The sequence below is a fragment of the Equus asinus genome, chromosome 3 (genome assembly GCF_041296235.1).
Source record: "Equus asinus isolate D_3611 breed Donkey chromosome 3, EquAss-T2T_v2, whole genome shotgun sequence".
Taxonomy (NCBI): domain Eukaryota; kingdom Metazoa; phylum Chordata; class Mammalia; order Perissodactyla; family Equidae; genus Equus; species Equus asinus.
In genome coordinates, this window is record NC_091792.1 from 75,352,669 (window position 1) to 75,365,382 (window position 12,714).

General features: G+C 36.5%; 1 protein-coding gene across 1 annotated transcript; it reads left to right on the plus strand.

Annotated features, from left to right (window-relative positions):
• Positions 1-1,979: 1,979 nt before the first annotated feature.
• Positions 1,980-2,915, plus strand: LOC106842328 (olfactory receptor 4C15-like). The gene has a single exon (XM_014858794.3). It carries the CDS (start codon positions 1,980-1,982, stop codon positions 2,913-2,915), a length of 936 nt encoding a protein of 311 aa, XP_014714280.3.
• Positions 2,916-12,714: the final 9,799 nt, after the last annotated feature.

A 12,714-nucleotide genomic window follows, 5' to 3' on the forward strand; every position in this document is an offset into this window, starting at 1 on the left:
ACTCATTTCATTTGGTTGTCTTTTCTGCTTTGACCCTAGGATAAGCTAATAACTGCTAGATCATTTATTGTATTCTTTACTTGTTAATAAATGGTTGTTGATTGATTCATGACCTTATGGGGTTTGTTTTATGCTCTTGTTTTCTTTATGGCAGCTTGTAGCTGGATGTGAGGTTTATAGTGCTGGCACTGTTTAAGAATGCCTGCTACCCTGGAAACATAATGGAAATGGTTATTTTAAAGTAAGCAAATAGATAGATGTTAGTACATGCAATTGTATTTTTGTTAGTTTTATTAACATTGAAAATTGTTTTTGTTAGCTCTAGGTGGCATTTATAAAAATCAACTTACTTTTAATTCTCACAGTAAGCCTCCTTATGCTTTCATTCACCTATCTAACAAACAATAACTACATACACATGTACACACACAGACAAGCACTGTCTGGCTGACAAGTTTCTGTTATATACATGTAGGTGAGGACAATTATTCTCTGAAGTTGTGTCTAGCTGTGGAAAATGAAGTCAAAAGTTGAAGTAATTATCTGGATGACTCATGGAAAACCTTTCTGTGGGTAAGGTGGCTGGCTTTTTAAGTGAGAATGTAGTTACCACAATTTGTAAAACCATCTTATCAAAAGCGATTTTTTTTGCATTTTCCAATTTGACCCTCATCATGATCCTGTGAGATAAGTGGATAGGCTACACATGAACATCCCTACTTTACAATATAGTCATAAATTCAATGCAGATATACTTTGCCAAGTTGTACTTGATCAATTGGGCCACATTGTATACATAATTAGCAAGTAATTAATAAAGCCTCAAGACTCTGACTATATGTGACACACTGTTTCTATTTCTTACCTGTGTGATTGTTGACAATCTGTCATTCGCTCTTTGACTTTCATTAAGGGGCTGCATTTAAACAGAACAAAGGACTCAGAAGGCTTTACCATCTACAGGTGGATGGAGACTGTAGAAAGGCCAATCCTGCTCTAAAGTTCTTGTTATAAAAGAAAAATCTTTGCTTCTTTCCCTGTTGATCCAGTGGGAGGGACTTGGGTGTCGAAACCAGCCTGCTTAAAATTCCAGATGCAGCATCTATTACTTGTTTGGTCTTATCTCTTTAAGCATGAGTTACCTCCCAGTAAAATAGGGATAATAAGACCTACCATGGGCTGTTTCCTATGCACTAAGCCATGAATAATTGCTTTCTTCGTATTATTGAACTTAGTCATAACAATAACACTCTTTGTTAGATATTATTTTTTAATAAACCTCTGTTCTTATTTTTAAATGATGAATGAAGGAAAACACCAACTCAACACATGCGTACTTGTTATCTGTTAGTATTGAGCTAGGCACCTTATCATAGAGCTTTCTCTTTTATAAAAAAACAAATTAATTAATCTTAAAGGCCCAATTCAGTTCAGACATTTAAAGAAATAATTAGGGGAGTTGTCATGATTTTCAATTGCTTCTTTAACTGGGTGTTATTTCTTCTTCTATTTGTAGACACGAGTCTCCTGATCATGGATGGTGTGCCAGTCATTGTGCTCCGACTCCATGCAATGAAAGGCACCACTAATAAAGTGGCAGCCCTCCTTTCTTCAGAACTTGGATACGACTTTATAATCCTTCTCAACAATTCACTCCAGGAAACCACTATAAAGTGATCAGAGTTGGTGGTTGAGATGAAAACTATTTCTCATCTCTTCCACATGTGAATACCTCCATTCCCCCAAACTGAAACTCTGGCTATTTTAAAGTATTTAATAATTTATCTCCACCTCAATTCTGCCTAACTTCCCAAACCACCTTCCACAATTTTATAATTTTGTTTTCTCAATGATGACAGAAGCACATAAGATAATTTTTCATATGGATGCCTCCACTTGTAGATGACTATGATACCATAAACTGGTCTGAAATAACTTTCTCTTAATTTGTGGTAGCTTTCAACTTTCCCTTGGAAGTCATGCCAAACCAAAGCTTTGTAACTGAGTTTGTCCTCCTGGAGCTTTCAAAGAATCCCAATGTTCAGAAAATAGTATTTGTTGTATTTTCATTGGGCTACATTGCAACTGTCGGGGGCAACTTGCTAATTGTGGTGACTGTCATGATCAGCCCGGCACTCCTGCACTCCCCTATGTACTTCTTCCTGGCTTTCCCATCCTTGCTGGATGCAAGTTTCTCCTCTGCCATTGCCCCAAAGATGATTGTGGACTCTCTCTGTGAGAGGAAAACCATCTCCTTTGAAGGCTGCATGACCCAACTTTTTGCTGAGCATTCTTTTGCTGGGGTGCAGGTCATTGTCCTCACTGCCATGGCCTACGACTGCTATGTGGCCATCTGCAAAGCCTTGCATTACTCTTCCATCATGAACTCGAGGCTCTGTGGTATTTTAATGGGGGTAGCCTGGATAGGGGGCTTCCTGCATTCCATGATACAAATTCTCTTTACTTTCCAGCTGCCCTTCTGTGGCCCCAATATCATCAATCATTTCATGTGTGACTTGTACCCATTACTGGAGCTTGCCTGCACTGACACTTACATCTTTGGCCTTTTGATGGCTGCCAACAGTGGGTTTATCTGCATAATAATCTTGTCCTTATTGCTTCTTTCCTATGGTGTCATCCTGCTCTCTCTGAGAACCCATAGTACTGAAGGGCAGAGTAAGGCTCTCTCCACCTGTGGATCTCATATAGCCGTTATGGTTTTGTTCTTTGTCCCATGCATATTTGTGTATGCACGACCTCCAACTGCTTTCTCCTTTGACAAAATGGTGGCAATATTTTACACCATCCTAACTCCCTTGCTCAATCCTTTGATTTACACTTTCAGGAATAAGGAAGTGAAAAGTGCCATGAGGAAAGTGTGGTACAAAATAACGATGTTTTCCAATGAAAAATAAAACATTTAACTTCGAAAAAATTTTATAGTTCAGAGTAAAAAAGTCAAATTTTCTTATACAAAAACTTTCTGTGAATACGTCTTTTTGATAGGAGGTAATGTAATGAAATAAAAAAAGCACTAACATGAGAGTCAAGAAATAAGGTTTTCATCCGTAGATGACTTATCAACTCTAATTTGGTTACTCAGTATCCTCATATGTAAATTAAAAAGGGTTGAATTTTATGCTTACTTAGAATCCAATAACTAAAAAAGAATGAAAAGAGAAATCAGACTGCTTGCCATTCACTTCATGCTTTAAAAAAAACCTTATGGAAGGAAGAGAAAAATATCTTAGAGATTAGGAACAGACACTCAAACTATTTCAAGTGAAAAGAAATTTATATTTATGACACTGATGTCTGTGACTGATGAAAAACAATTGGGACTCAGGAAGGGCAGAGACTGGAGCATTCCCAGAACCTAACTGTAGGTGTGCCTGTATCACATGACCCCGTCATTTGACATGGTCCATGACCATCTGCTACAGAATTTGCATCATTTGCTGAATTTCTTGAGAGACAAAACCTGATTGGCCCAGGCTTACTTATGGATGAGTTTCTCTTGGGTCAGGTGATCACCCCATACCTAACAGCTATGGGAGGGGAAGAGGAGCCAGATTCCATAAGGGAGTCAGCAATGAGCATCTCTTACACAAGAACAATCAAAGGTCACTATTGAGGGAAATTGTTATGAGTGAAACCAGTACTAAAGCTGCATATAGAGTGAGCTGACTTTCCTCCCCTACAGGAGGATCAGAAACCAGAGACATTCGAGAGTCAACAATAGATTTCAAGAGAGGATACTACTTTAGTTTACTTGGTTATGTGAATTTTCTTGGCTTTGTCTTCTACCTAGGTCAAAATAATTCTATTTGAATAACAACCAATAAAAAATCATTTAAATTTAGACACATCTTTCATCTCATTCCCATAATTAAGGTTTGTTTGTCTCAGATTGCCAAATGGCCTCTGGAATAAATTATTTACAGAAAATACTTCAGTCCTCAACACATCAACACTAATAAAATGCTTATTTATTGAGTATTATAGACAAAAATACTAAATAATCAATTTTTCTTTACTTAATCTTCTATTTCAGACCCAAAGAAGAATATGTTATATTAATTTTCTGCCAGAGTCTCTGAGTTATTCACTGGAACCCTTATCTTAGTAAGATGCAACTTTAAATGAGCAGAGTTTAAATTAAGGTCCTAATTCATCCTAAAACTACAGGTGAGACAGAGGTGGGTCAAACTTAAAAAAATACAAACCTCAGTTATCATCTCATCCCATTTCAACATTTTCCATGAATGAATGACTGTAGTGAAGTGCCTTCAGTAAAACCCTGGCATTGATTTCACAGAACATGGAGTCCAGTTAGGTAATCCAGTCATTCAGTCTCCAGAGAATTTTAATGAGCACTCAGGGTCAGTTCACTTCAGAGCTGGAAGGAACATCAAGAGATCATTGACTCAGCTTCTTGCCTTTGGCCAATTTAAGGCTCTCCTTTGACACTAGCTTCTGCAAAGTGTTTTCACCAGAACTGGGAAGCCTAATTATTCCCTCAAACATACGGCGTTAATTTAGGGCTTTTTGACTGGGAAGTTTAATGCATGGACTCATTCATTGGCTGTTCTTGTTTTCCAGGCCAAGAAATCTTGTGGCATTACTGTATATCTTATTAAAATAAAAAGTGATTTGGACTTGTACTTAAGAGATTTGGATTCTAAGCTCAGTTCTGTTACTAATTAGCAAGATGACCTTAGGCAAGTTATTTCATTTCTTTAGTCTTCAACTTCTTGTGTCTAGGGAAGCTTAACAAAAGCACAAATATTTCCTCTGCACTTTCTCTGAGCCAGGGATTCTTTCTTTTCATATGCTATATATTTTGGTATTTATAGAGTCTTTTTTTGAAGTAAATCTTCAGGGTCAGCTCCAATGGCCTAGTGCTTCAGTTCAGTGCACTCCACTTCAGTGGCTGAGGTTCAGTTCTGAGGTGTAGACCTACACCATTCATCTACCAGTGGCCATGCTGTGATGGTGCCTCACCTATAAAATAGAGGATGACTGCAACACATGTTAGCTCAGGGCAAATCTTCCTCAGCAATATATATATATATAAGTAGGTTTTCATATTCTCATTTAATTGATGGAGAATCTGAGGCTCAAATACTTTAAGCAACATCCTAAAAACCTTCTTCAGGATTCTTCTAGTCCATTTGTAACTAAAAAGGCCAGATGTTGGCATGTGACTTTCTCTGAGACACACAGGCTTGTTGGTTGCCACTAGACACTTCAGCAAAGTGCAGAGCAAGGTAGAATCTATTCATGGCATTCTTCCACCTCAATTTCCATCGCCCATCTTTCTCCTTTCATGCCTACTCTGGACCTCTCACTTCATCCTCATTTAAGGCACCTAGCTTGTAATGTCATATTTTGCAGGTAATTCTTACACCAGAGGGCTTGGTAGTAACATGGTTTTCCAGGTAACAAAGTAATTTTGTAATGGAATCTATCCAATCTTTAATAGGTTGCAACTATTTAAAAGCAAACACCTGTCTTCCCTGTAAGTGGAAGGACATACATCTTTAAAAAGAAAAAGAAAAACCTAAGAAGTATTCAAGAATTACTTTCCCTTTTCCTTCTTTCCTGTCTTCTTCTGTACACTGATTCATATGCACAGATCGGATTGGAAATGGGAGAACATAACATTAAAAATGTTAAAATAAATAAATAAAGATTATTACTTGTAGCCTTTTATAAAGAGAAAATATGAATTTAAAGAGGTTGAGAAACGCTTAAATTCACATAGCAGATAAGTAGTGAGGCCCAGACTCATGTCTACTTTACATATTTCATTTATCTAGCTGTACCTGACCTCAGGGACTTCCACGCCTCTGGAAGAGATGGGCTGAGCAAATCACATGGAGAAGGGAAGAGAGGTTCCTCATCTGCAAGTCATAGTGAGTTGAAGTTTAATTGTTCCCAAAGTCTACTTTTGCCCTTGGACTGTCTGAGCTAAGTATCTCATTGGACATCCTTTGGGACAAAGTTGGGAGTAATAGTTTCCTTGGAGCTCCTGAGGCTAAAAGCCTGCGTTAGGCATTTGCAAACTTTTGTGGGAATTACTATAAATATCCAGTGCAGTATAAAGAAAACACTTAACTCATGTTTTTCCAAAAGATAAACTGTGGGAAGCTAGCTCTTCAGAGGCATTTCTCTCTCAAAGCGCAGGAACAGTTTTCTCCAAAACTTTCCAAGAACCAAATTAAGCAACTTCCCCTGTTTTTCACGATGCTGTGCCCTGCTCCAGTAGAAGTGTGGTTTTGTCTAACCTAGTGCATCTGCTCAGGAACCATGTGAAGCACAGCCACGTGCAGCAGCCCAGTTCTACATAAACTCCCTACACCCCATAACCTCTAGGATAGAAAGCATTGTAAATCTCAATAAAGTATAGGTTGCATGTTTTATGCAGGCTTCTTATAATTCACGGTCTAAGTAAATTAAAGTGGGAGATATGAAAAACATACTTTATTGCAAGTCATCTATTTGCTTATAAAAAAAGAGGTAAGTTTTTCATCTGTCTGAAATATTTTCTTTATGTGCTTCCTTTAGACTAACCTGATGGAATCTATTCTCAGTGTGTCTTCCAACAAATGGTGGGGTACTGGAGAGTCTTTCCCCCAATGAAGTGTTAGCATGGTCCAGAGATCCTAATCCTTCCCCGGCCTCAGCACAAAGCTACACTACCTCTCAAAAGCATCTCTGCTCACAAAGGTTGCACCAAACAGCACCATGGCCCTGAGGACCGCATGGCAGAAGTTTCTTTCTCAGGGGTCCGCTCACTTGAAGAGTTTTAGGTCAGTGCTGATATTTGTGGGACAGAGCATAACATAGGGCTGCACTTCATACACACCTGGGCTTTCAAGATCCTTGACAATGCTTTCTCGTGGCCCACAACTGCACACCCTCTCTCGTTTGGGGGCAAGTGATAGTGTAGTGTTAAGGGAGAAAGAAGCTGAATTCTGGGATGAAAGCTTGGGTCAAACTAACTTTACTAATATTTTTATTAAAAATAATAACTCCAATTCTCTCTGCTCTATATGGCTATCTATTTACCTGACTCTTCTCTCTCTGCTGTCTGCTCACTATGACTCTCCTCTCTCCTACTCTGACTTCATTCAGTCTCTGCTCTTTCCTCCTCTTCACTATTGTTCACTTACATTTCTAGTTTTCTGCTTTGATGTTTATCTCATCATGAAGTTTACAGAACTTGATTTGGAGTCAGAACAGGGTATTAAGGTCTCATTTGGCATCTTTCTCTGATGGCTCAGAATTTGTCTTTTCTGGGATGCAATCTATGTTACGACTGGGATTTGATGTTTTATATGACATAGAAGGTGAATGCTAGAGAGAGATGCTATCCAGTAGCGTCTCCCTCTAGTTGTAGCCTAACTGTACCAGGTAAAACTTTCCATATCAGACCTCAAACTCTGTACACAGAAAAAAAACAAGGCAAATGGCCACATATTTTGTGAGAAAATGCACAGATCAAATGAAATAAAAAAAATGAAAATCTGTTTAAAAGATTAGATTATAGAACAAGAACAATATATAATCTAGGGTTGTCTTTTTGAATTAAATGTATATGTTTAATAAAGCATATAGCAGTATAGGAGCATAGGAGATAGAACCAGACATCTATTTATGAGGAAAGAAAGAGAAGAACTGTGGTACAAAATATAAGTGAACTGGTTAACATTTCAGAAGGTAAAAGAAAAAAATAAGGAATAAAGCAGGGAAAACAGCATGCTCCACTACTGTGATGACCCCAAAATCAGAGAGGTAGGCTTGTCCAGGAGTGTTAGGAAATAGTAACTGAATTAAATGATCAGATTCTGAGGTGGGCTTGATCTTATTTAATGCATACACTTTGTCAAGTGCTGCTTCTCTGTACTCATGTCCCCAAATGCTTTTTCTTTACTTCTTTAAAATAAAACAAAATAGAATTACGTGACCTCACTTTCATGTTTGCCCATTATCTTCCCACAAATATACCTCCTACAACTTTAATTTAATGAGAGTGGACTTTTACAGAGATCATCTTTATGTTTACCTGAAACAATGACTGCTTCTCCCCTTCTTATGATTTTTTTTACTCACTCTTCTCACCCAATTTCTCCTCTCTTAAGAACAACAACCTCCCTCTCTTTTGTCTTCACCCCCCTGTATGAACCTAATATATTGAAACTAAGTAATCATTAATTCATTTTCCCTTTCGTAGTTGTGAGAGATGATTGGAACTGCCCATCAGAGCTTGTAGTTTTATAATATCTCTAGTTTATCACACCAAAGTAATATTATTTTTGCTGAACTGCGAAGAAACAAAGTTTTATTTAGATGTTTGTGTTTATTAGAAGTAAATGGACAATTTGAATTTCTAATATTGAAAATCTAATATTGAAAAATACTATTGAAATTGTACATAAAGAAACCTAGTTTGTTTATTGAATTCTTGAGTTTCAGAGAAACCCATTGTAAACTACAGCTTAACACATTTGAAGCCATAACTCCACTTCTTTCTCATTTTTGAATCTTCACTGACCAATCAGGTTATTCTCTAGGGATCTTTCTACCTTTGGAATCAAAACTGATTTGGTACTATCACATACAGTTGTGTGTAATTCTTATGTAAGTAATTATCTTATCTAGAGGTATGTTCCTCTTCTAACTTGAATGTAAAGAGGTTGAGGACATCTTTCCATGCCACACTACAGTGACTGCAGATGTGAGTAGGTTCGTAGTACATATATGATGACTTGATGGTGTTACTAGTTCGTTGATGGATTGGTGATTAATGAGAAGGAGGAAGAGTTTCTCAAAATGCATGCTAAAATAAATTCTAGATCATTTGTCGTTAATATTTAAAAAACCATCAGAGAAATATTATGAGACAGAGTAAAGATGATAACTCCCCAACTGAAGTAATAGACTAAACTGGAAAGGAGAGAAAACTTGATAGATTGACTATATAAAAATGAAACAAAAACTAAAGAGGTTAAAATTTAAAGATATCAAAAACTTAACTACAGGGGCTTGCCCCATGGCATAGCAGTTGGGTTAGGAGCGCTCCACTTTGCCAGCCCAGGTTTGTGGCTTCAGATCCCTGGTGCAGAGCTATGCCACTCATCAGGCATGCTGTGGCAGCAACCCACATACAAAAAATAGAAAGTTGGCACAGATGTTAGCCCAAGGACAATCTTCCTCAAGCAAAAAGAGGAAGATTGGCAACAGATGTTAGCTCAGGGTGACTCTTCCTTGGAAAAAAAAGAAAAAAAAACTACAAAAGATATATATAATTAAGAAAAGATGAAATACAAGAAATAAAAATAAAAAGCGTTATACCGTATCATTAATCAAAGAAATAGCATAATTTTAATACTATTAACCAAGTAAATAAGATAATGCCCCAAGTCAAATTTTATTAGGAATCTGTTCCATATTTCTATAATCTTAGAAACAATGGAAAATGATCCAGTCTTTACATAAGAGGGGATATTTAACCAGACAAGTATAACACTGAGAAACCTGGAAGAATGGGTAAGAAAGTAAGTTAATTGTGAAGTGTGGAATTGGTTAATTATACATTTTTCAAGGGTACTTTTTTTACCCTGTAATCTACTGTTAACTTTGGATATTTTATTCTGAAAATATTTTTGTTTTATAAGTAAAATTTGTCTAATAAATATTGAAACCATCAAATAAAAAGGCCATTAATAATTATGAAATTTTTCATATTTCATGTCAGCAACCTCCTGGAAATTTATTCTGAAAAAAATATTAAAAATAATCAAAGGCTATAAGTGAGAAGAGGCTTATTCAAAAGCTTTTTATTAGAGTGAACATTTGAAAACAAGTAACATAAAAATAAATTATAAAATTTACATTACGAAATGTTGATATGTTAACTTACAGTTGCTAAAATGGACAATTCTGTTACAGATACTCTTTAACTGCATGCAGAAAGACTTTTAACAATCAAAAATGAAAATAAAAGTATAATATTACAGGACGATTGAAATTCTATAGATATGTATGTATATAAACAAAGAATACCGTAGAATAATGGGAAATATCCGTGTGTTAAAATTTTGAAACAGTTTTTGAATTATGTTTTCAGAGAGATAAAAATTGGAAGAATACAAATCTCTGAAATATAGTGGTAGGAGAATAATATCTGAGTAAAGATATTTTTCAATTTACAGAAATATAACAAGTGGCACATCACCTTGGATCCATGGGATGTGGAACTTGATACCATGCATCCTACATGAGTAATACATTATGTCAAATATATAGTAATTTTCCTCAATAACGCCAACCTCAGTGATTTACTCAAATATCTTATGTGCCATGACTGACACTGAAGGTAAAATTATGGTCATTAAAAGCCTAAAATTGGAGGAATAATTTCCTCTTAAAGAAAAATCCACCCAAGATATTTAAGCGTCAGGAATAGTGGATGCAAACTGGTGTCCAAATCAAGAAATGTGTTTTCTCAAGAGGCATTCTCTAAATGAATTATTTTAAAAATATATAGGGATGTTATTTTTCAGTAATTGAGATGTGTGTATATATATATTATATGCAGATATACATCATATACGTATACTTAATAAAATGTCTATTAGAATTTCTAATTTTCATGTGAAGAAAAAGTTTTAAGACATTAAAGTGATTTGATCAAGATCATTCAGCACAGTCATTAGTCCTCAGACCTTGGCAGAGGGCACGATCACTTGTAGGCTTATTATTTTCCCCAAAAATCATGATCCACATAGGAAAACCTTGAATAAATACCCATGGTTAAAGCATGGACATCAGCATTAAAAAGAAAAGTTTCCCAAGCAATTATAATGCATGAAAAACATTGAGGACCACTGAGTTATATGTGTTAGTGGAATAAGAACTGTAAAGTTGGAATTCAGAGTCCAAGTCCATTGCTATTGCCAAGTCACCATTTTCCCCATGTTCTTTGCAGATGAACAATTTCTCATCTGCGTCCTTTCTATGTTCACTGTAACCATGGAGCTGAAATAGTCTGAATGAGTTCTTTCTGCTTGGGTTAACACAGGAGGTACTAAAGGAGAAAATAATGTTTGTGGTCTTCTTGTTTCTCTACCTCACAATTCTGTTAGTCAATTTAGTTACTGTGATGACCAAGACATCGCCAGATGCTTGGAAGCCCCATGTACTTCTTCCTTTTCTATTTTATCCTTTGAATGCGTTTCCTACCAACTGCTGCTCCTATGCTGCTTATAGCTTCTGTGTCTGAGAAGGAAGTCATCTCCTACAATGAGTCCATGACTCAGATCTTTGCAGTTCACTTCTTTGGGTACATGGAGATCTTGGTGCTCAACTTCATGTCCTTTGATTACTATGTGGCCATTTCTAAGCCCTGCAATACACAACTATCATGAGCCAGCGTGTCTGTGGTGCATTGGTGAACCTGGCATGGTTGGGGTCTTGTATCCATTCCCCAGCACAGAGTCTCTTGGCTTGGAAATTACCCTTCTGTGGCCCCAATGTTACAATCAGTATTTCTGTGATACGCAACGTTTGTTGAAAGTTGTATGTCATCAGTCAATATAGTGTTTAATAGTGTTGCTATATGCATGGTGACTTTTGTGATCCTGCTTATCTCCTATATTTATATCTTATATTCTCTGAGTAACCACAGTGAATACGGAAGAAGGAAAGCCCTCTCCTCTTGCACCTACCACATTATTGTTGTCATCTTGTTCTTCACTCCATGTATATTCACATACTTTCACCCTCTAACCACATTTCCACTGGAAAAAGTGATGGCTGTGCTTTACGCTATTGGGGCATCTTTGCTGAAGCCCCTCATTTACATTCTGAGGAATGAAGTTAAAAATGCCAAGAGAAAGTTACGGTGCAAAAACTGACTCGAGGTGGCAAAAACAGAAGACTCCAATTGCCTATTATGTAAAAGTTTAAATAAAATTGGATTAATAGAAAAGAGAAAATGTTATCATTCCAACGTGAGCAATCTAATCCTTTTCCAGGGGTATGTTTGGAGAAATAGGAAAAATGATCACAGAGCACAGACACATTTCGAGTCAGTATCACAAAGAGTGTCAGCATATTGACAACAGCAGCATTTATGGGAGGATCAACCCACTCTTCACTTCTGCTCTCCGCATTGCAGCTTATGAGCCAGATCCTGTTGTATCTGTGGCTTTACCTCCCTCTGTATGTTATTCTGGATTGTGTTTCTTTTCTCAGTGTTTCTGATCTAAGTTGAAAAATTGGTCCCAATTTTGACTCATTCATTTTGTTGGCAAATCAGCATTCTACTAAATCTGGATCTTATCTTTTCCAGCTCAATGGTGAATAACCCAGAAACTTATGATCCCAAGAGAGCATATATATCAGCTAATTAAGTCCCTAATTGATGCTTGTCTTCCCTCTGTAACAGCTGTAAAAACTGGACTTTCCTTTGCCTGTTGAACACGTACGAGGAGATAATTCATGGTCTTCTATTCAAATAAGGGCAATTCTAGTTATAACAAATATATGCATTGTATTGATTCATAATTTTTCTTCATGTACTGTAACAAATTTTCTGTTTATCATGTTAATTATTTTTTGTGCATACTATTTAGTTTTATATACATACCTATTTTAGTAATTTAAATCTGTGGAAACTTCCTTAGTCTTTGATTGATGGACTGG